The 25,698-nt window shown below is 41.7% G+C and overlaps 1 protein-coding gene across 1 annotated transcript in view; it reads right to left on the reverse strand.

Annotated features, from left to right (window-relative positions):
- LOC146829166 (connector enhancer of kinase suppressor of ras 2-like) overlaps positions 1–25,698 on the reverse strand; it is a 1,989,112-nt gene that overhangs the window by 396,378 nt on the left and 1,567,036 nt on the right. The window contains exon 19 of the mRNA XM_085606439.1: positions 9,455–9,526. Within this exon, the coding sequence (XP_085462565.1) occupies positions 9,455–9,526 (72 nt within the window). The remainder of the gene's footprint in view (positions 1–9,454; positions 9,527–25,698) is intronic.

Consider the following 25,698-nt stretch of genomic DNA (forward strand, 5'->3'; position numbering starts at 1 on the left):
CCGTGATATACTTGCAAATGCTGTCTTAACTCCTGATTTGTTTTGGAGTTGCCAGTTTTTTAACAGTCGCTAAAGCATAAGTGAGATCTTCTTCGTTCCTGTCTCTTGATGAAATTTATATGCTTTCAGCACCGGATTGTTTTAGAAATTGTATTGTATTACATTAGTGGTTTTTATATATATTGAAATTCCCCCATTATAGTTACTGCAGGCAACTATAACTCACGCGACCGCAATCCTCTGCTGATGACGTCAGATATCACATCACTGTATTTAGACACTTATTTACCCATGTCTTCTTACATTAATCTTTAGCTATACATATATTACAAATATTTATTTTTCAGAAAGACACATATGTCATCAGTGATGTAATATCTGACGTCATCAGCAGAGGATTGCGGTCGCGTGAGTTATATTCGCCTGCAGTAACTATAACGGGGAATTTCATTGATTTTTTACGAGTGAAATGTCCAGCTATCTCTAACATGTGTGAAACCTATGGTTTAAGTGAATTTGCAAGGTTTTTTAAATGCTAATTCGTAACCATAACGTGTGTGAAACCTATGGTTTTTTCAGTGAATTTGTACGTTTTTTTAAATGCTAAGTTATGTTTTTATTTTTTTTTTCAGGTTTTACACCGTGCGCGCACCGTGCGCGGACAGTGCGCTTCGCGCACCGCGCGCGCTCTCTGGGCACTCGGTGCGCTTCGCGCACCGAGTGCCCACGGTTCGCAGTGTGCGCAGGGTGTGCGCACCTCACGATTTAAAAATCGATTTAAAAGTCCTTCTGTGACCCCCTGACCAAGGCTAGGGGGTCAGGAACTGTCCACTCTGCCCCCTTTTCACGTTCTCCACCTTTGTTTATCACCCCCTCAGACTGCGAGAGACAAAATGGCGGCCGACACTTCCTGATTTCGACCGATTCGAATGTTTACCGACATCTAACAATCAATCAGAATTGCGCTCGCGCACGGCAGGGTGCGCGCACAGTGCGCGCACGGTGCGCGCGTATAGATATTGATATGCTTTTAAATGCTATTTTCTCAGGAAATACTGAACAGATTTACACCTGCAAAAGGCACTTCCTTGACCTTATGGCTACCTCTCTGCCAAATTTCAAGTAATTCTGTTCAGCCGTTCGGGCTGTAGCTGTGTCTAAAGGTCCTATAGAAAAATGCATAGGGAAAACGCGTTTTGGGACCCCCCTTTTTTCTCGGCCCCTGCTTGACGAATCACCCCGAGACTTTCAGGGTAGGAGCTGAACGGAGCACCCCATTAGTTTTGAACATTTTGCGAGGATTCGTCAACCGGCGCCAAAGTTATTCAAAATAGAATTTTGAGATTTCCTATGGAAACTAGGTTGTAACTATAACTATCTACTGGCGACCGCCAGTGGATAATATATATACATATATATATATTTGTATTGTACAGTTTTCACACCCTATAGGTCTGCTTAAAGTTTAGTCTTTGCGCTTCCTGAATAACATACTTCCTGATTGTTTGACACAGCTTTATGAAATATTTATTATTATCTCTTGATCAGTTTTAGTATTTATTTACTGTGTGTTTTATCTGTTTTTATGGCCTATGTTGGTCGAATGAAGTTTTTTTTTACTTTACTTGACTTTCTGCATCTTGTATGTGTTAGACCTGGCATCTTTTGTTGTGATTTCCTGTGTCTTTTTGCTTCTGACCTCCTGTTTTTTGACTGTGTGCTGCATTTCGTTTTTGCTGGTTTTAGGGCTCTGGGCACTTTACCTGTGCTGACCAGTGCTAAAGTGCAAATGCTCCCTGTGTAAAAAGTATTGGTGATTGGTTTATCTCTGATTGGCATATTTAATTTACTAATAAGTCCCTAGTAAAGTGCACCAGGTGTGCCCAGGGCTTGTAAATCAAATGCTACAAATGGACCTGCAGCACTGACTGTGCCACCCTCATAAGTAGCGCTACAAACATGTCTCAGGCCTGCCACTGTATGTGCAGTTTTAAACTGCCATTTCAACCTGGCAAGTGCACCCACGTGCCAGTCCCAAACCTTCCCTTTTACAACAAGTAAGTCAGCCCTAAGGTAGGCCCAAGGCAGCACGATGGGCTGGGTGCAAGGTATTTAAAAGGTAGGACATGTACTCATGTGCTTTACATGTCCTAATAGTAAAAAAACACTAATTTCATTTTTCGCTATTGGATGAATGACATAAATGTATAAAGCGCACAGCTACTCCAAAAGGAGTGTCCCGGCACTGCCGAATCACACAATGCTGACAAAGAAATTATTTAACTCCCAAAGAGCCAAGTTTTCAACAGTTTTTTACAATTCGTCAAATCCGTGGAAAGTCTAAGGGGCAACAAATGTTTAGTCCATGCCTGTGCCCCAAGGAGGCTAGAGGATTTACTTCCCCTACGTGCCAGGCTCACCATAGGGACACAAGCATACGACCCCGAGGTTGATCTCAGTGCCCTTGTCGGAGTGTACCAGCCAACACGCCGTCTGAGGTAGCTGGGCCCCTTGCCGTGAAGAGCCTTAAAGAAAGTTACTAAAGCCTTAAACTTTATCCGCTCCATCACCGGGAGCCAATGAAGGGCTTTGAGATCCGGTGCCATGTGGGACCCTGGTTTTGGACCGAGAATAGCCCTGGCTGCAGAATTTTGCACCACCTGAAGGCGTTGTATGAAAACATCCGGCAAGCCCATTTAGAGGATGTTCCCATAGTCTAGCCTGGATGTGATCAGTGCCTGGATCACAATCCTCCTACAATCCAATGGGAGAAGCGGAAGTAATTTTCTCACCATCTGGAGTAGTCCAAAACAGGTCTCCACCAAAGCCTGAACTTGGGAACGCATGTATTGCAAGGCCTATCTCTCCCAATATGGTAACGTGGAGATTGCCTTGAAATATCTTTCAAATGGATGGAATCCATTAATCAGGCATATAGTCAGTTCCATTATACATCCAGAGAGGACAGTGGTCAGTTCTTATCGGGAAGAAGAAATAAAGGTATTGCAAGTGAACAGAGTACACCACTGCAATGTTTATTATGTGTGCATAATGTAACTGTTAATGAAGTGGACATGTGGCAGTTATTCTATATATTAGAGGCCGTGCATAGTGACCTTGTGACTGCAATTGACACATAAGTGCTTCTCAGCACTATTATATGTTGAATTGTGTCAATATTTTAGGTATATATAATTATTACAGTACATATTTTAGATTAAGGGAAAATTGGAATGATGTATGAAGAGAAAGAAAAAGCAAAATTACTGATTTGACAAACATTTACTTCTATAAATATTCAAAACAAAAAATAATGCAGCATGCACAACAACAGTAATATTAATTAAAAAAGGGTGAGTGTGGAGCGGAGTGCAATAAATTTACAGAAGAAAAAGCTTGTCTAAAAAAAGGCAAAACTACAGCAAGGTACAATTCTGGGACCAGATAAGTAGACACCTACTTTACTGGATGCACCACTAAGATCCATGTTTAATTGTCCTCAGGAGAATCGATGGAGTAGGGAGGGCTGCAGTAAATAGAATGATTTGTCATTACACAAATCCAGGGCAGTGGGCGAAGGTTGTAACTAAACCAGACCCAGGATATTTGTTTTTGGTGGTGGGCAAAATAATGAAAATGCTTCCAAAAAGAAAAATAGCAAATTTCTATGAACGGACAAAATTATATGATCCAAGGCAACATTAATTTTAAAATTACCTTTAAACTAAGTTGGATCTGTACCAAATCTATTTACCTTCCAAAAGAGCTTGAAACCTTCCTCTTTTTCAACCATGAGTTACTAAGATAATGTCCCTCAACCAGGAAATCTTCTGGGGCCTTATGATAATCAATAGAATATCTATGAGCCGGTTTTTATATGCTTTAATTTTCTAAAATGCATAGTTTTAACTCAGAATTTCACTGGAAACAGCGATCAGTGATTTCCTCTCTCTCTCTGAGCTCTGCTGTCTTCAGGTCATACATTATCTTGGAGAAATTCCAAATGAAATATATATGCTTCAGAAAGTGCTGTCACCTAATAACCAGCATGCAGCTAAGCATTGTGTGAATGCGTGCCTTCATCATACGGCCTCTGATCTATTGGTTTTGTTTGCTTCTTTTCCTCTGATGTATAGAGTATGCTTTTCCAGCCTCCTAGCCTTCCTCCCACTGCTTAACTGACCCATTCCACCCTTCTCTGACCCATTTGTCTACTGCATTGTTTTGGTATTGTATTTAATGCTATGTTTCGCTTACTCTTCCCAGTATCTCCCTTCAAGCTTAGCCTGGGCACCACCATACTGAAAGATAACCATGGTCTGTCTAGCATCTACCTTTCTCCATTTTGGTAGGTACAGCTATCATCATTAAAAATCACTAAACATTTTCCTGCATTTGGGTACTGTGTTACTTGTGGTAATTAATTTGTGTACTGTAGCTGTTAGCTAATCTTGAGTGGACAGGTGTTTAATCTGGTTAATTAGGTCTGGTAAATGCAGATTTTTAAAGTTTAGCTTTTTACATGAAGTAGTGAACCCTCCATTGAAACATAAACAACAATATTAAACCCTGTCATGAAATCCTTGCTAACTCCCCCATACCCTCTCACTTTTCCTGGAACAGCCCTGTTCTACATATATAGGCTTCTCCCTGACACAACAGAGGTCCTTACTCATCATGTCCCCACAGCTGGATCCTCAGCCTGTCTTCACTGATGTGCAATATCTCTCTTCCCTATTGCCAGGCCCATCCTCACAAATGTTCTTTCAGCATGCGTGAACCCTTCATCATCAGCCAGATTAAGAAGAGCCATTTTTGGCATGAGACAGACCAAGTGGGCAAGTATTGCACTGAGTGTGGTAACAATATCATCCCAATATGTACAAAGGACTTCACAGTCCTATTCAATATTCAGAAAATCACCTATCACGACACTGGCAGGGGAGGTGATGCATCGGTTCCTTACTGCTAGCCAGTGAAGGGGGGGATGCGTTGGTTCCTTACTGGCAGGGTAGGTGATGCGTCAGTTCCTTACTAGCAGGGGAGGTGATGAATCAGCTTCCAGACACGTGGTCTTGGTTCCTTCGTGTGGTGTCGATGACGAATCAGCATCCAGGGACGATATGTCAAAAATCTAGACACGCTGCATCAGTGCAACAGCGATGAAGCAGGCTTTACGTTGATTCCACAGCCACGAAGCAGGTACGGTAACACAGTGATCGAAACTTATGCTGTGTGGATTTTTCTGACTCATTGTGATTGCAAGCAGGGGCCTGCAGTAAAGGCCGTGGTCGATGCGTCGAACAGGAACTACGCTTTGGGGAAGGCTGCGGCAATGCATTGATCTTTTACAGCAGGGCATTGATAAAACAGGCGCTGGGATTCGATGCATCGATTTTATCCTTAAAATCACCAGATTACACTTCCAGGGGCCCGGAAGCAGGATTTGGCACCACTTGGCAAGTCAGGGTTCTCAGTATAAGAGCCAATGCACTAGCAGGTGAAGTTGTTAATGGTCCTGAGACTTCTTAACAGGAGCCAAGCTCAACTCAAGCCCTTGGAGAACCTTGGAAGCAGGATACAGAAAGCAAAATCCAGTCATGTCACCTCCAGGCCAGAAGCAGCAAAGCAGCAGGCCAACACAACACAGCAAAGCAAACAGTAAAAGTGGCAGTCCCCCCTGACAGCTTTTCCAGCTCTTCTTCCTGGCAGAATGTCCTCAGCCCAGAAGTGTTCTGATTTTGGGGTGTCAGAGGTCAAATACTACCCCTTATTGTCTTTGAAGCAGTCATACTTCAAAGGAAAAATTCTGCAATGTATAAGACCCTGCCTTTCCCTAACCTGGCTCCAGACACAATACAGGGGGGTGGAGACAGCTTTGTGTGAGGACAGGCACAGCCCTACTCAGGTACCAGTGACAACTCCTCCCACCACTCTATCTCAGAAAGGCCCTTCAGCCTGGTGATGGACCATCAGAATGTCAGAATATGCAGGGAACACCTGCGCTCCCTTTGTGTGACTGTCTGGATTGAATGCACATGAGCCCAACTGTCAGCCAACCCATTTGTGTGTTCTACAGTCAGGCAGAGGCACAGAATGGTTAAGCAAGAAAATGCCCACTTTTTGAAAGTGGCATTTTCAAACACACAATTTTAAAACCAACTTCACCAAAGGATATATTTTCAAACTGTGAGATCAGAGACCCCAAACTTCAAATCTCTGTCTGCTCCAATGGAATTGCATTATGCACACATTATAAACATTGCAATGATGTACTTTGTTCACTTGCAATACCTTTATTTCTTCTTTCCAATAAGAACTGACTACTGTCCGCTCTGGATGTATAATGGAACTGACTATATGCTTGATTAATGGATTCCATCCACTTGAAAGATATTTCAATGCAATCCCTACATTACCCTATTGGGAGAGGTAGGCCTTGCAATAGCAATAGCGAAAAATTTAATTAGCGGTATTTCACCATTAGGAAATGTAAAACACACAAATACATATGCTTGATTAATGGATTCCATCCAGTAACTCTATTATCAGGAAAGAATTAACTAATAAACATGGCGGTGAAATGGCAATTATTGTTAGAAACTCTTATCAGTAAATAAGACGATTTTCAAAACTCCTTTTCAGGAGAATAGTTATGTTGAGCAGTCAGATTTGGCTCTTTTATCTTCAACATTATGTTACTGTATTACCATCAGCAAACATCTCCAGAAAATACTGAAGTAGTAAAACATATTTTGTAATTTTAAAATCAATAACCATCATACCATCCTGTTGGGATATTTTCATTTTTTATTTGAAAAACCCCAAAGCTTTGCAACATATGTTCTCTTATATTCTTTCCATATAGAATGTTAAACCTACGCATATATCAAATAGGTTTCTAGATGCAACCTTTATTTATGTGGATTTAAAAACTACCATCAAGGAACATGTATATCTGCCAAGGGTCAATCACCTTGCAGTTCCGTTTTCTTTATATTTAAAAACTACATGTGCCCCCCCCAAAAAAATTGAAAACCAAGAAACTGTATAGAAATTGTAAGCAATTGTTAACTTATTACTGCTTTATCGAGCCTTCCCCCCCCTGGAACCTTGTCTTGAATGGATCTGACACATAAATGAACTTCTATACACTTTCAATTACAATTAGCTTGCCTTGATTCTATAATACTTGTAAAAATGGTTTCTCGTGCTTTTGATATCAAACGCCTGTAGAATCCCTTGTTCACTTCTGAAATATATGTATTGAAACTCATGACATGCTGTGCACAAAGATGCTGGAAAGGCAAGTATGACACTAATTGTAATATACTTTATAATCAAGAACTCTCTATATAAAAGAAAAAAGCAAGAAGCCAAATATGAATATTATTCCTCATAGATAACTCGAGACCCTAACCCAGCCACAGAATTTTGTATTTTTTTCTCTTTTGATCAGAATAAAGTTCCCTCTGCTTTGAAACCAGAAACTTGTTAAAAGTTCTTCTCTCCCAGGCTGTGATCCTGTGAACTATTGTCCCATTTCTTTGCTCCTCTATTTGTAAAATTATTGTAACCGTTGTTTTTTATCCAACTTTAGGCATTTACAGAAGACAATAATTGCTTTAACTATTTTCATGGGGGCTTTATCCTAACTGTAGTACAGAACTGGTGGTGACATCAATATTGAACAACCTTTGGCAGGCAGTTGTTATGGTGAAACATAAACCTTTAGCTGATGATCTGTCTGTGGTGGGTGCCATCATTGACTACTCCGTACTTTTGGCAAGAGCTCATACCTTTGGTCTCAAATGGCATGAGCTATTTTTGTCTAAGGGGTCTCCAACCCTTTTTGTACTGAGAGCTACTTTTATTCAATGAAACGCATTGAGAGCTACTAATATTTTTAGTGTTGTATAATCTCATTTTTTACATGTGCCTTAATTCAAACAAGCAAAACCTTTTCAAACCATTCTACTTCAGTACTTTTAGCCATCAGCAACCTTTGTTAACTAAGAAGTCTCTCAAGATCTGTACTCTCTCCCCTGCTATTTATTAGCTATATGGCCCCTCTTGCATAGACCTTACAAAATATGAGGGTTCAATTTTATGTACATGCTGGTGACACTCAGTTACTGTTTCCAATTGTCTTCAGAAAATGCTAATTCCATTACTCCCAGTAGTTTTTCGCACAATGTTCTTGCTTTTGCCAATTCTTAAATGGCTTCCACCTTTCTAAAATTGAACAACAATAAGACAGAGGTGCTTGTCACACAGAACCTCACAGATTTTTGGCATACTAAGTTCTGACACTGCACTCTGGATGCATCTCTGTCCCAATTAAAGATATAAATACTCTTGGGAGCAACATTGTTTGCTAGTCTCTTTTTAAAACCAAAGCTATTAAGGTATCTAGCACTTGTGTTTGCCACCTTAAGTTGTAAGGAAAAATAATTTCCGTTACCCAAAGGGGTTCCATAAACAGGCTGTCACTACCTCATTCAATCTCACCTGGACTATGCAAACGTGATTCCTAACCTCTCTAATCAGTACCTTAAAGGTCTTCAAGTAGTTTAAACCTCTCCTGCCCGTTTAGTGGTAGACTGTTTCCACAAGAACCAGACTGCTCCTTTCTTAGCTCAGTTACCCAGGCTCTCAATTGAACATAGACGTCTATTCGAAACCCAGGTAATTCTTCATAAGATTCTTGTGGACAGGCCCCTCCTTTCTATTCAATAAATTCTGCTTGCACTCTTCAACCAGCACTTTTACATTCTGCCGCTTTACGCTCCACAGGTAAACATATCTTTTTTCCCCCAGAGTTCAGGACTAATAACTTTGGCCAGAGGGCCTTCTCTTACGCAGGCAGCAGGGAATGGAACATTTTCCCCGTTTCCCTCAGGATATCCAATCTTCTATTACTCTGTTCAAAAACCATCAGAAAACCTGCATTTTCAAAGCTGCCTTCAATCTTTATGAGTTGTGCGTTATGTACAATCTTTAGTGAATGGGATGTTATAATGAGTAGCACCAAGACATTATGGCATTTCTGCGCTTAACAAAGAACATATAACATAGAAAAGTCCCTTGGAACTCCCACACACATAGGACTTTACAAAGATCTCCCAAAATGAAACTCATTTTATCTTTACACTAATCTACACATAACACTTCTAAACTAAATATTGAAAAAATGCAATACTATACTCAAACCTGTCCTGTTCGATAGTTATAAGGCCTCAATACAGCTCTTATGCTTGGTTAGGTCAGTGCTACTACACGCCTCATTAAGTTTTATATTTTCACAGGTTCGGTAAATGTATTTTTAATATGCCCATCGATCCTAATGTTTTTATGTGTGCAAGTGAACAGTTAAGTAAAACTATCTTTTTATGGAACTACATATTATTATAATGACTCTTGGCAAGCTAAGTACAACGAAAATAGAATGTACCTGTTCATCTCTTCAAGGCAGTCCGTTGCAAAGAAGAAACTCTTAATTTTCGGGTGGCAGGCTTTAAAAGCACTGTAAAAAAAGAAACAATGAATACAAGAAAGTATTAATGTTATTCTGCTCCAATGTGCCACAAGTGATTTCATCTCTCTCACTTTTTATTAACAAACAATTCGATATATTTGATAAATGTGATATTAAGTTAGGCTTTAATAACTACAATTCAAATATACTGTGCAATATTGCCTATTGTAATATTTAACATCGGAAATTAACATAATTGATTTAGGTATTAAGGCTGTGATTATGAGTTTCAGGGATATAGGCGTGGGGCAACGCAGGGCCGTAATCGCACATTCTGTCCAGTATTCCCACACCTACATCTGCGGATTGCAAGTTATTTCTCTCAGACTGAGGAATAACCCAGACATGGTCTTACTTATTGTAGAAGGGGGTTACACATGTGCAGGGGATGTTTAGAGGGCTGTGATTTTAGGGGATGGGGTGGAGACAAGGGGGGGACACACAGCAGATGAGTGAAAATGTTTGCTGCTTTCTCAGGCTGAGATGAGAGTACAGGTGGGGACATGTTGCAGCAGCTACCCACAGCCCCACACCTCCATACGGAGGTCCAGGTTCAATGATTCTGGGCCAAGATTTATTGGGTCCATGGTTTACAGACCAAAAAATTCTGAAACTGGAGACAATGGGGAAGCCAGAATGGCCTGGAGTGGTATGCCCCAGCAGTTTCAATAAAGGTTCTTTAATAAAAGGTTCAATAGTCTATCACTGATCTAAACAAGGCTCAAAGGAACCTTGATTTCCCTTCTTCTACGCCTATGATTTAGGCAAAATGAAAACTGAGCATGAAATGCATTTTTCTCTCTTAACATCTGAATTTCAACAAAAGAGTGACTGACACTTTTTCTGATTTAGGGCTCAGTGAATTAGCATTTATTTTAAATTGTGGTTAAAGATGACCACTTAAAAAACATGAAATGCCAATACCGCACATTGAAAACAATACTCTCCATTGTATATAGATTTGAGAGGTGCAAACTATTATTTCTGGAGAATTATTTATTTATGTTCAAGCTGTACATTTTCATTAAAGATTTTTTGTTTTTAATATAAAGATATTTTGTGGCTGGATAAATTAAGGTCATATATGCAACCAAATAAAAATTATTGCCAAAGTAATATCACACAAAGTCCAATGAGTCAAAATGGGTGCCTCACGGGAGAGGTGTTGCCGCCACAAGTTTAACAAAGTCAAACTAAGTCCAAGAATTGCAAAGAGGTCCCCGAGCACTCCAAAAGAATCAAGATTCATACTTATATTGTATTTTCTGGTGATTTTAGTTTCATTAGACTAACTTGCTTCTCTCAAATTCTAGCCAACGCGTGCTTCGTCCCAGGCCAAATTGTCCTTGGCTTCATCAGTTCCCGCAGGGCTCACCGTAATCTGGGCCTGAGGGTCTAGTTAGTCATGGCCTCTAGTTTTTACTATATCACTTCACAGCAACATTTAGTACATTCCTAAGTATTTCTAACTTGGGCAGAACGGGGAACGGAATAACAAGCACATGAAGTGATTTTTGAGGGGTATACAGTGTGGGTGAAGGACCCCCAAAGTACTAGGTGACAAATAGAGGGGAACGTTACTTCTCTGGAGGAAACTATAGAAGACTACAGGGGCTGAACTTTTTTGGTAGAATGTGTGGTGCACTCTAGTATCCTGCTCATGTTATTGTTCTGCCATTTTCACCTCCTACTCAGCCAGTGTGAATGTGCTGTGTGCTACATGGAATGTTGGAGTGATGATGCATATTGGATTGTTGGGTGCCTGAGAGGTGAAGTGTGACAGTTGAGAATGGGCTGAGCAACTGGCCGCTGCTCCTAGTGGGGCTGCTTCACAAGATCTTATCTACATGTAACTATCTACAATAAAACTTCATTAACTACTTCCTACCTGGACTTTCATTACTACATTATTTTGACGACGAGTTGGTGACTACCTAAGTGCTACAACCGGATTTCAGGGACCTGGCAAACAAAAGAGGACCTGAAGATGGAGCAAACTACAGAGCCTACTGATGTTGCCAACACAAAGTACAGGAAGAGGTATCTTCAGGAAAGAAAAACTCCAAAGATGACACAAGGAAGTTCTACACAGAAAACCAAAAACGTCCAAAAGAAACCAAGGAGTACTTCACAAGCAAGCAAAGATGTTCACAAGAAACCCAAGAAGATGAAACACTACGCATCTCAGCCACACCAATATCCTCACAATCGGACAGCCCTAGCCAAGGCGTTCTGTGCTCATCTGAATTACTTCCTATTGACTTTGAATTTTAGCAGCAGTGTTTCTGTCATCATGCCCACCAACATACATCTTGTCAACAAAGATGGGAAGTATTGCCTATTCAACAAACTTCCACACCAAGTGATCCAGCGCAGATTAATCCTATCTACAATAGAGTGTTTGCTGCTGGCTACAACCTGCCACTACTATGCTTTGGTGTGCAGGTGATACATAGCTCCACAGAGCCAAAATGTGTTTTGGAGTTCAGTGTGCTTTACTGCTATGTCAACTTGAGTGAGTTCAGATACTTCAGCCCATCTGGGCTAGAGAACATTCTGTGGCGAAGTTTTTGCCTCCAACTGATTTTGTTGATTTTCAACAATACAGATGTTTCACTAGTCAGGCATTTTTCACACCTGCTCCAGATTCTTCGAGGTAGCTATTTTCTGTTGTGTCCGTCATCGTGGGAAAAGTTGTGACTGACTTTTCTGCTTGGCATCGCAAGGTAGCGGTGGCGCTTTATTTTCTGCCTACTTTGCATCTGTTTCACATATTGGGTTCTCACTGTTGGCACAGTACTGGTGACTCGAGCAGGAAATGCTGGTAAGTTCGTTTTTCTTTATTGCACTTTCTATCATCTGAAAAATGGCTCCTGTGGCAGTTAAACCGCTGCTTTGCGGTTTGGAATTCTAACGGTTTAACAGTTATAGCGTGCGCATCTCACCTCATCTTTGATGCCGCACGCGTCACCTCGAGGATCCATTGTGATGACGAGAGCTTCCTCCTTGTCAGATTTGCCTAGGTGACACTATTCGCCGCCCGAGCTCGCCGGGAGCCGTCCTGTACAGCGCATCATGCATGCCGCCATCTTGTGGTTGGCGACAGCACGCTACCTGCTGAAATTGGATTCACTCGTTTACTTTGCCTTCCGGTGCAGTGCTGTGTTCTAGCTGCATCCTGTCTTCATCCATGGAGATCGTCAACGATTGTGGGTTTTCACCATCTTCCCTTCGGAACGCTGCCACTTCCCAGGAGCAGTAATATAGTTACTTAAACAGACTGATGGTGAATATAGTGAGTACATGTTGTGGCTGTGATTTCTTGGGCCCACTACAGACTCACTTTGTACTAGCTCTGCATATCTTTTGTGGGTGCCACTATACACGTTTTGACTTCTTCTTTGAGTTGCCATTGCCCATGGTGTTTCAAGACTTTGTCAGCTGTTTTCTATCTCTGCAAACTCTGTCTGCTCATGAACTCTAGTGTGTGACACAGGATCACAGTGACACGAAGACCTTAAACTTTAAAAGTCTACAAACATTATTGTGATTTTGTTTATTTAAGCCTTTTGTGTACGAGGCTGACGTTTCAGTTCAGTTTCTATTTTTGGGTTTCTGCACATCATCTAGGAACTGTTTTGCTCTCGATTTCTGGGCACATCACATTACGGTCTTCTACATCGGGCCAAAACTTCATGGTTTCCATTTTCATTCCTTATGTTCACACTTTACTTGACACTCTTCCCTACTAGAGGATGGCAATGGGTTACAGCCCCATTTGCTTATGTTACATTTTCTTTCTTCCCCTACGTCTGGGGGTAGGACATGGGTGTTAGTCCCTTTTTCATTAGCTATCCCTCTTATCTTCAGGGGTAAGTCATGGGTTTTAAGTCTCATCTACATTTTCTTCCCACCCCTTTTATTCGGGGTAGGTCATGGGTGTCAGTCCCATTTACATTAGGTCACTACCCTCTTGCCAGTGGTAGGACATGGGTGTCAGTCCCATTTACATTATCTTTCGTCCTTATGTTGGGGGTAGGTAAAGGGTTTTTCCCATCTTCACCTACCAGTCGTACACTGTTACCCTCACACAGGGTGTGTCTTATTGGGTTCATTCCCATCGTCTACATTATTTATCCCCGTTTGGGGTACAGTTTATTTTAAGTCTACACTAAGACTTTGCTGTTAGTTATACATTATGCAGTTATTTTTATATTGTCGATGTGAAAATGTGGAAGGATGAGTTATACTCATTGTATTTTCTTCTCATCTTCTCTGTTTTCTCTTCTGTCCAGCTCTCCGCATAATGTGACATTTTCTTTGTATCCTTGGTATCTGGACTCTAATTGGTTGTTAGTCTTCTTTTGTCTCCAGTCTTTCCCAACATTGTAGTTTCATCCTATTTCTTCAATGCTTTGGAGGAGATCCTTTCTTCACTTCTTCGTGTGTCTGGGTGTAGTATTGTGTTCAGTTTGTGTTGTGCTTTGACTTTCTTCCTTGCATGCCTGTCTGGCCAGTGGGTATGTTTGGGGGTTAGTCTTGTGCGTTCATGCCTTTCTGTTATTTTTTGTTTCCTCCGCCTTATCACTGTTTTCTTCTCTTTTGTAATTATTTGTGAAAGGGTTGGGTCATTTCTATTTGTGTATATTTACCTATTGCTTCCTCTTAGTGTTCTTCCACCTATTTTTTAGCTCGTTCCTATTTGTTCTTTTCTATTACATTTATTCTTTTGCATTATTCCTTTCTTGGGTTCTTATTGTTATATTTCATTTATGGTATATGACTTATGCTTCTGTTGTATAAGAAAGGGGGATATGTAGTATCCTGCTCATGTTATTGTTCTGCCATTTTGACATCCTGCTCAGCCAGTGTGAATGTGCTATGTGCTGCATGGAATGTTGGAGTGATGATGCGTATTGGAAGGTTGGGTGCCTGAGAGGTGAAGTGTGACAGTTGAGAATGGTCTGAGCAGCAGGCAGGCTGCTCCTGGTGGAGCTGCTTCACAAGCACATGTAACTATCTACCAGAAAAGTTGATGAAATACTTCCTACCTGCGTGGACTTTCAATACTACACACTCCCTGAAAGAACAAACGTCAATAAGTAGGAAACTCTTTGCAGGCCCCCTAAATTGCAATCCATAGATGCCAGTGCTTTGAAGAGTGTGTGGTCCTTTCAGTTTTGCATCTTGAGACAAAGGTATAGTATTCGTAATATGAGTAACATGCTACTAAAATGTGTATTCTGTGATTTTCGGCCCAGTGAATGGTTTAATTCTTGTTGGCCGTCATGCAGTATCAGAAAACAACAGTGTACGAGTGAAAAAGCCATACGAGTAAAATAAAAGTTGAACAAAAGGCACACTTACATAAGAATGTAAGGGTACAACTCAAGAACATCATGGATTCACCTTCTAAAGACAATAGTTTTATTGGTGGTAAGGACTAAGTAACTTTCATAAATCAGTAGGACTGCCAGTTGCATTATTTGCATACAAGTGAAAAGGACATGATGACTGAGGGAAAGGACAAGGGTTACAAGAGTAGGCACTGGTCACCACTTTCTATAAACAATCATATAGAGAAGACTGAAGGTATTGGCATGTCTTCATACAAATATAAACCATTTCCAAGACACCAAATCTTAAAGATCTTTAAACACCCAATGGTCCATAAGACCTAAGGCCACTAAGCAAATACCTCTTACCAATGGCAATTAATTGTGCATTTTAGTTGTGATTGAGGCTTAGTAGATGATGAGAGACAAGGGTTTTTAATAGAGGGTCATCACACATTACTGCTTTAAGAAGATAATAAATGAATGTACACATATTTATTCAATGATTCTGCAATATTTGCACTTGGAACAATAAAAGTTGATATTTGTCGGATGATGGAAAGCAATTTGCAAGTGGTATTAATAATTGTTGGATAAATAATCCTTTTGATCGCTGCTCAAATATATTTCTCGGTAGCGGTGTGTAGAATCAGATCAGCTTGCCTAAAGGTAAATTACCCTTTCAACTACTAAGTTCCAGCGGAGTGCCCTTGCTTAAGGACACCATGTTATGCTAAAATCATTGGAATGGCTACTCGTGGACATGACGCACTCTGGACTCGGAGTTCTGGACTGTCAAAGATCCATTCAAGTTGTTGGAAGGATCAATAATCTCCACTAAAGTCCTTCATAGGTAAATGTTTTTGTAGGTAATTTTTTTAGTGGATGTTATAAAAACGATACTACTTATGATTGAGCGGTCTGATGTGCCACACATAGATTCTTGGGGTCGAATCATCAGTGGCACATAACGCACCCTCTAATTTATGATTTTGCAAGGTTTGCAAATTTGCTGGTTCTCAATATGTGCTTGATTCTTTGTTTGGCCCTTTGCCAAGACAAATGACATGCATTTGCCCCAAGACTGGATGCAGGTTTCACCTGCCCCATATCCTAGGAGCAAACATCAATGATTTGCACACCCAACAAAATCCTGTTTCAGGATATGTGGCCTATCACGACTAGGCCCTTAATTTTATTAAATTCAATAGTTGATTTTAGAGGAGGTAGACTGTACCAATGCTAAGTGTACATCTTCTGAAAAGGGCAAACAAATCAATCAATCAATCAATCACTCAGTTGTCTGGTAAAGCTCAACTACTCACTCATAAGGGTCTCCATGTGCTGGGAGGGAGGAAAGAGGGGGGAGAATTTGGAACCATCTAAGGCACTGTGGTTCAGTCGAAGAGCCAGGTCTTGAGGTCCTTCCTGAGGCAGTGACGATGATTGCCTGAAGTGGTGAGGCAGGGTGTTCCAGGTCTTTGCTGCGAGGTAGGAGAAGGGTCTTCCTCCAGCTGTGGTCTTGCAGATGTGTGGGACAGTGGCCATGGCCAGTTGGGTGGAGCTTAGGTCTCTGGTAGGTGCATGGAATATGAGGCGGTGGTTGCGGTACACAGGTCCCGCATCGTGTAGGGCTTTGTAGGCGCATGTGAGGAGCTTGAAGGTGATTCTTTTGTTGACTGGGAGCCAGTGGTGGTCTCTCAGGTGGCTGGTGATGTGGTTGCGGCAGGGAATGCTGAGGATGAGTCTGGTGGAGGCGTTCTGAATGTTCTGCAGTTTGTTGAGGAGTTTCTGGGTGATGCTTGCGTAGAGTGCATTTCCACAGTCGAGTCAGCTTCTGATGAGTGCGTGGGTGACTGTCTTGCTGGGCTCAGAGGGGATCCACTTGAAAATCTTTCAGAGCAGGCATAGCACCTGGAAACACCATGATGAGACAGTGTTGATCTGGCAGTTCATGGTGAGTGAGGAGTGCAGGATGATACCGAGGTTTCATGCGTGGTCTGTGGGTGTGGAGGATGTTCATAGTGCTGCAGGCCACCAGGAGTCATCCCAGGCAAAGGGAGTGGAGCCCAGGATGAGGACTTGGGTCTTCTATGAATTGAGCTTGAGGCAGCTGTCCTTCAATCAGGGGGCGACAGCCTTCATCCCATCGGGGAAGTTGTTCTTGTTGCCTGTGGGTTCATGGGTGAGGGAGAGAAGCAGCTGGGTCTCTTCAGCATAGGAGACGATGTTGAGTCCGTGGTTCCTGACGATGGCTGTGAGAAGGGCCTTTTAGATGTTGAAGATAGTGGGGCTCAGGGAGGAGCCCAGACGCACTCCACAGCTGATCTCTGTGGGTTCAGAGTAGAACGCTAGAAGTCTGCCTCTCTATGTTCGGCTGGTGAGGAAGGAGCAGATCTACTCCTGGGCTTTGTCGTGGATGCCAGTGTTGTGTAGTCTTTTGCATAGGGTGCGGTGGGAGACGGTATTGAAGGCGGCTGAGATGTCCAGGAGGATGAGGCTGCAGTTTTGCCTCAGTTAAGGAGCGTGCGCACGCCGTCTGGTGCTGTAAGAAGAGCAGTCTCGTGCTGTGGTTGCTTTGGGAGTGAGATTGGGAGAGGTCCAGGATGTGGTTCCCTTCAATGAACTTGGAAAGTTGGGCATTGATGGACTTCTTGATGATCTTGGTGGGGAGGGGAGCAGGCAGAGGGTTTCTTCAGCAAGGGGTTAATCTCTGTGTGTTGCCAGTCTTCCAGGAAGTTGGTGGAGTTGATGGAGCAGTTGATGGTGCGGCAGAGTTCAAGGGTGATAGAGGTGCTCTACAGTGGATGCTCTTCATGATCTTGAGGTTGTCCTCATATGTGAGAGGAGTCAAGCTGAGCAGGGTCTGCTGGGGTCCGGTGTTGTTGGGTGCAGTGGTTGCAGGTAGGGTGAGAGGTTCTTGGGTACCGAGGCTGTCGAATCTGTCATAGATCTCCTTAATCTTGTGGTGGAAGAAGGTGCCTAGTTTTTTTGCAGAGGTCCTGGGAGGTTTGGATGTTTTCTGTGTCTGTGCTGGGTTTGGGGAAATCTTTGACTACGGCAAAGAGTTCTTTGCAATTGAGTGCATTGGTGTTGATCCTTTCTTGTAGGGCTGCTTTCTTTGTTTTTCTAATGAGGTGGTGGTGTTCGGTGATAGCAGTTTTGAAGGCTGTGTGGTCTTCTGGGTTCTTGCTGCTCCTTCATCTCTCCTCGCCTACAAGTGTGTCTGGACTCATGAAGGGGGGAGAGAATCAGCTGGCTTTCTTGGAGTGTCACTTGCCTAGGGCTTCTTTGAGGGGAGCCAGTGTGTTGGTGCAGTTGGTGATACATCGGTGGAGGTTGCATGCTGAGGCATTAGCGTCCGTGGATGTCGGTGGTGGGGTTTTGCTGAGGAAGGTAGCGAACTGTTCTTCTGTGAGCTTGTTCCAACTTCTGCAATGGTAGCGACTGGCATGGTGGTGTACCGTGGGTTTGGTGAAGGAGAAAAGGACGCAGCAGTGGTTGGTCCAAAGGACAGATTTAATTGTCTATCAGGGGTTAATGAAACAGTCTCGCACTGTTGTGTCTTCTGAAGTCCATGGTGAGCCAATTTTCAATATACAATTTAAGTCTGAAAAAGTTTAAACCTCATAGTAAGCTTTTGATGTCTTTCTGTCTGCCTTACCTCCACTGTGGTCAAATATTTCAGTTTTCTGCCTCAGAATAAATTGGCTTGTTTGGTTCCAATGTGCTACTGTTTGTAACTGCAAAGTTTCTTTGATACTGATGTTTGTGTGGTGGTCTCTCAATACATTTGGGGCATTTGATGTTTCAGGCCTATAATCATCACTTGTAGTATTGATAAAAGGTTGTACATAATGGTATATCCTCCTTACGAAGTCTCACAATTTTTGCCATGACCAAAACACTTTGGCCTACAATCCAGGGGCATCACTTAATTTATGTTGTCCTTTAATTTGTTTTAATCTGACATTTTCCCAAGGTTTTGTGTGAGAAGTATTTGTTCATTTAGATTTATGCAATAAATCTGCACTGCATGCATATTTTAAAATCATGAGCGATGTGTTTTTTTGTACTATTTTTCGTACATGGTTGCTGTTGAATTCTATTTTGTGAGTTTGGGCCTTTTCTTCTTCTGTCAAGAGCAGCCACTGATGAAAATAAATTGTTTGGATATATTCCACACTATAATAGTGTAATAAAACAGTGGTTGATGAGAAGGTGTTACTAACAACCCAAATATGCACGATAGACCAGATGTACTAAGGCCTTGCGTTGCCCTTGCGTCACACAAGGTGACAGGAGGCAACCAAGCCATTAAGTCAAATTTATTAAACCACGCAAAGACATCTTTCATGGCTCTGCAAGGCTTACTAAATCTAGAGTAACTCAAGGCAGCACAAGTCACTACCTTACGTTACTCTGCATTGGGAAGGCGATTCATGGGTGGAGTGTGGGTGTTCTGACACATTCACCCATGGCTTTTGGTGCATTCACAGATTTACAAACAATAGCAAAGCTGGGAATGAATCAAAATGGAATGCCAACTCAACAGAGACATGACGAGTAGAAATATGTTTATTTCTCCTCGTTATTTCCTCTTTTTACTTGCGACAAAGAAAGAGGAATATGCCACTGAAAATAGTTTTTTTGCAGGAAGGTGTGCCTTCCTGCACAAAAACACTCCTGCCTGTAATGCAGGTACCATTGCAACACATAGCAAGGCTGCCTGCGTTGGTGCTAGGCAGCACTCGGCGCAGAGAGAGAGGCACATTCCTGCTCTCTTCATTTGACACTCTGCAGCAAGTTGTCTTGCTGCGTTGCATTGGGCCAATTGTCAGTAAATCTTCGGCTTATGACTAGATCGATGCAGACACCTGTACGTGGCATTTAGGTTGCCTTTAAATATTACTTCAAGGGCACAGAACATTGATCTACTCTCGTCTCTTCTGGGGGATTGTTCTCTTTGTACATACAGAAGTGGATAGTACACTAGAGCCTTCCCCCACAACCATAATGCATTGCTTCTTGGCAAACCCTGTTCTTCCATCTGTGATAGGGAAAGTATTAAAGCTGTTAATTTGCTGTTACGACTGGGAACCTGTGGTACTACAGTCTAATAGCACATATTATTGCATTGTTCTGCTGCTAATGAATCCCAACAGAGTAATCCTTGTCAGCCTTGCAAATTTCCTGCTAACATTTCTTAATTAAGGAAGTAAAGCGGTAACAAAAACCATTACTTCTATTTCAAAACAGTTTAAAAATGTCAAACAAACCACATATCAAGCCTCATCTCTTCAATCACACTGAAAGTGTGTGTCCATCGGAGGTTTTTGAGGGCCTCTTTACAAGTGATGCGGACGTGGGCATGTCATTCCTGCACCCCTAGATTTAAATCTGAGGGTGAAGATTTAATAAGCATTACATTTTAAAGATGGAGAATCCCCTGAGAAATTAGGAACTATTGGAGGAGTCAGTAATTCCACTCAAATCTCCCCATAAATTCCCCATTCTCCCTGCATTTTCCATTGAAGAGTTTGGTTGCTTTCATCAGCTGGAGTCCCCAGAGTTATATTTACAGCCTGTTGCAAAAAGTTGAATCGCAGAATCAACAACCAGTTAGTCTTGTTGCTGCCCCCTTGGGAGATACCGTTAAACTCAAATGGAGGCCATAATGGTGCTCGCAGGACCCCTAAAATAAACAGTGTTGGTAATTACCATCCCTTTCATGACATTTCCATAGAATTCTGCCTTCACTACCCGATTTTTCTGAACCAGTTTTTGACATTAGGATTCAGCACATTTAACTCTTGCTAACCAGTGGCAACGTGCTTGTGCTCTCTCTTCCATGCATGATAAAATTAGTATACATATAATTGGCACATTTAATTTACTTAGAAGTCCTTAGTAAATGGCACTACATGTCCTGAGGGCCTGTAAATTAAATGCTACAAGTGGGATGCAGTACTCCTTCTGCCACCCACTAAAATAGCATTGTAAACCATGCCTAGAGCCTGCTACTGCAGCCTGTAGTGTAGTTTGAAACTTCCATATCGACCTGGCAAACCTCTCCTTTCTAATACTTATAATCCACTCCTGGGCTAGGCCTAGAGGCTCATAGGGCAGGGCGCATGGCATTTAAAAAGTAGGACATGTGTACTTGAGTTTTACATGTTCTGGCAGGCGATAATCTCTTAAAGTTTTTTTTCACTGCAGCAAAGCTAGCTCTGCCATAGACTAACTGAGTTACCTTATCATACTTAATAAGTGATAACTTCAGTTAGGGAACAGATAGATAAATGTTTCTTCCACTCTTTTGAATTGTGATTTAAAATCTTCCTGACATCTGGGCCTGCTTGCCGTTTGTCATCTTAGACAGATTGAAACTAAACCCAGGGAAAGAGGAAGACCTGACAAGAACCATTTTAGGGTTATGCAATTGGGGTGACCCCCGCACACAGGCTGGCACTGCGTATAAATGTGGCACTGTCAGAACTTCTCATCAGAACACTCCTGGACCTGTGGAGACTCAGAAAAAGGATTGCTCTCCTGTCTGAAGAAAAATAGACTGGACCAGCTTGCCTTAAACCCCAGTAGAGACCAGGGATTAGTTATCAGACCTCCAGTTTAAACTACAGGGATAGAATAAGCTTCTAGAGGCCCTTACTACAACTGCCCAACTGACCAGGACCAACTGGACCAGCCTGAAATCTGCTACTGGTCTCTGCTAAAGTGAACCCTGCCCCCCTACCAAGAGGTGTCTCCTCAGGTCCTAAACCTTTGGCTGGTGTCAGAGGGTGCACCTCCCACCTGTAACCTGCAAGAACTGGAGTCCAGATGAAAATGAACTGGTTCAGTGCAAACAGATGACTGCAATAAGTGCTTCGTACTTCTTAGCGCTATTCATACATAAAACTTTAAAAATTCATAACTCTGGTTCTACTTATTAGGTATTTATCCTTTTGGTGTTTTTTTATTTATAAAAATCTACTCTATTTTTCTAAATTGGTTTGGGATACAACTTGTGTGTTTTGTTATCACTTAATTATTGTTCGAGTGCTGCATGAATCCTATACACATTGCCTCTAAGTTAAGCCTGACCTTTTTTTGAGCCAGGCTAACAGAAGGATCAGCATAAGTTAATTCCGTGGCATTTGTGTTTTTTTCTGAGAAGGAATGAGTTTATTATTTGAGAGGGACTCTTTGACTTTAGTGAAAACAAATATCGTGTGCGGTCCATTTCTCTAAACTACTCTTAAGTCGCACATGAACTTACATGCACATATACAGGTTTCCAAGTGTTGGGCATTCACATCCATTCTTAGTAGGACACCTGGAATTGAGCTCCAGCCTCAGCTTTCCTGCATAATACTCGAAATGTCATAACATTTTCTATTTCCTCTGAGCGAAATTATACGCAAATTGAACTGAATAATGGGGAAAGGCAGCACATTGTGCAGATTCACGACTTTTTATTTTTATATTTTTTCCATATGGAAAATATTATTTCACATGGAAAAACCCCTTGCTCTGAATCCCCACATAGTTTGGGGGTGTTTAGTTCCCCTTCCCACTGTAGAAGGAGATTTATTTCAGCGTTTGCTGGAGTAAATGTGTGAGCATTCTAAGGGTGGGAAGGGGTCAGAGAGGAGTTTGTAAATGCCAAACAATTCATGCGTTTATAGGGATTAGCAAACTCTCAAGGCAAGCCATACCTTGATTCATCCAATCCTCGTCCCTTGTGTGGGGTTTAATACTGCTTAATTATAAGCAATTGTGGCTTACTCATATGCAATATTAAAACCATTTACATCTGCCAGGCATCCTTTTTAGGTCAAGCATTCGAGACCTCTTGTATATACTTTAGTATATACTGATATGTGTATGTACTTTGTGGGCTCTGGAGATCAGCCCTAGGACTTGGCTGCTTCCGCTTAGAGACTTTTTTTTCTGTTCAACTGCCTCTATTTGACTGTCTTGATAGAAAACGACCCATAGAGGTCAGTAAAATACCAGAATTGGTTTCTGCTTAGGGACGTTCTTTTTTTAATTTTTCTGGCAACTGCCTCTATTTAACTTTCTTGATAGAAAACGACCTGCAGAGGTCAGTAATATACCAGAATCAATTTAACATTCTCTAGATTCCAGTCCATAAAAATTGTCTTCCACGAACACCCTTAAACAATAAAAAAAAATTCAAATCTTGTATTTTCAGTGATATGACCACCGAAGGCCCTGATTTTATATTCAAAACAGTGCTTCGGACTATACCATATCCCGCTGAAAGGCAATATTTCTCTCCATGTGTTCTCATACCTGGTGTCTCATTCAGTTTGGTGCTTACTTTCCCTCCATGTTAAAGAACAGTAGATGTTTCAGCACCCAGGCTAATGTGCTGCATAGCTAAATGCCTATAAGGTCCCGAAGGCGAGACCGATTACATTGCAAATGCTTGTTTGTATATTTGGTAGTATAGAATGAGCCATATTGGGTTGTCCATACAGGTTTGTAGACATAATTGGCTCAGTAAATTGAGCCCATATTGTTTTAAAGGAGGGATCCAGATACAAAGATTGCACAGTACATAAAAAGAAGCAACTTGTACCATCATGTGTTTACTTGAAAGTAACTAAATGGAAATCTTGGGCTGCATCAGGATGTTGTGTGCAAGTGACACAGATGGAAACTATGCATCCGTTTTAAAAAAATAATCCCAGCAGTTAAGGCCGCCTTAAATCTGTAGAACAGACGGTGCCCCTCAGAGAGCTCATTAAGAGGGGGTGTTGGTTGACACTGCTTCCTAGATGTGCTCTTCTGCAGCACAAGCCACAACTGCCTTTCATAAATATTAACTCACCGCATTATAATAATAGGGGTCATACCCTAATTCACAACAAGAATCTCACTGGCACTTTCTACATTTGAGTGGCCCTTTAAACTCTCAAAGGATCATTAATTGCTGATTAAATGCTGATTTCAGATTGCAATTAAGATGAAGTCAATCAGATGAAACTTCTGGCTTTGGGTTTTCAAATATCTTATGCTGGTACTAATAGTTTAAACAGATGTAAAGAGATCAGATGATAATTATTTTAATGAAAGCAACCCATTTCCAAGGCTTAGTAGATCCTAAAACCAAATTATTTAAAGGTGCACTCCGGCTGTTTTGCAGAGATTAAAGTACTCCTCGTGTAGAACTATATATCCATGATCAGCGCCAATACGTCTAACAGCGGTGTCTGCGAGCCGGAATCTGTCTCCATGGCCAGCAGGCACTAGGCTAAGGACGTTGCAGTTAGGCATGCTCTGTGTGATTACCACCCCCGGCAACAAATATTGACCATAGTCAATGGCTTTGTCCGGCTGATGATGGATATGGCGGGGTCCTGTGCCCTGTATCCATTCCCACAGTACTCCCTGGGCATTGCTTGCAGTTGGGGCCAGCTCTTACTTGCAAGAGGGCATGGTCTTTAGCCATCCCTTGTACATAGCACCCCTATCCAAGTAGGAATTACAGTGACACGAAAGTACATTTACTTTGTTTTATGAAGTCCATCACAAAGCAAAAGCAGAGCCCCAAAAAATATATTAGCAATTGAAACGTGTGATGTTACTGTAAGGATGAAAGTCCCTTCCAAGCTGCATATCTGTAACAATCCTCACACGTTTCTTTTGCCCTTGAAAGTTCATCTTTGACTTTGCTTTTTGGCAAGAATTTGTGGGTCCCGCGATCCTGATAAAACCCCCAAAATTACAAATTAGTGTTCCTCAACATCACCTTTTATGTATACCTTGAGAGTGGAGACCCTAATTTGCACTCCCAGTGCTGTAATCTGAATCTGGTAACTCCTTACACTGTCTTGCACAATCCCTGTCTGGTGGCAGCATTCTTATAACATTTGTGATGCGCAGTTGCATCTGTGGATGCTGTCTACTGCCTCCCCATACAAAGTAAGGCCGGATGCTTGCTGCAGATGTGGGTCCCCTTTATTATTTATTTAATATTTAAGATGTTTGCCAACATTATTTACATAACATGTGCAATCACGAACACTACCTACTGGTGCACCTGTCATTTATTTTGTAAAGATTGCTGGTTGCAAGATGGAGAGACCAGAGAAGGGTTGCCTCAAGAAATAGCAAATACAAATACAGGCAAAATAAGTGGTCACTCTTCTGGGCATACTTCCTCTCTGCAGAGACTATTATTATTTTGTTTCCTTCATTGACGCTACATTCATCTGGCACCCACATAGCTTGATGCCTAGCTGGATCATAAGAAACACTTGTTTCCTGAGAGGAGCACTTTGTGCTACATTATGGTTACGTGGTTCAAAGAGTGGTTTGCTCCACCCTAACCCCAATCATTGGGTTTGGTCGCTCTGAGGGTGGAGCCACTGACTCAGAGCCTCTGAGGCACCTGGGGAGCAAGATATCTCTCTTTTGGGTAGATTACAAAACTAATCCTAAACCCAGAAGAAAAGGATTCCATCTTGGAGCAAATAAATACACTTTTCAGATTTCAAGACATTGTCTTTTTCCTTTTCAGATTACCATGTACACTATCAATAGTCTGCCAATGTTTTGTTGAATTTGAACTCTATTGTAGGTATTTTTCAACCATTAGCTTCTTGAATAGGAAATACGTCCAAACTGTAACAAAGGAAACACGTTGGCAGAAGGATTGCGCTTCCTCCATATTGAAATGTGCTGATCACGGTAACCTAGTAACCGTGGTCATCTAAGGATTGCGGACATTGTTCCATGGCATCAATGGTTTTTTAACTACATTTGTTGTGACATTTTGGTTTCTGTTACAGG

Source organism: Triturus cristatus, chromosome 5_2 (genome assembly GCF_964204655.1).
Source record: "Triturus cristatus chromosome 5_2, aTriCri1.1, whole genome shotgun sequence".
NCBI lineage: Eukaryota > Metazoa > Chordata > Amphibia > Caudata > Salamandridae > Triturus > Triturus cristatus.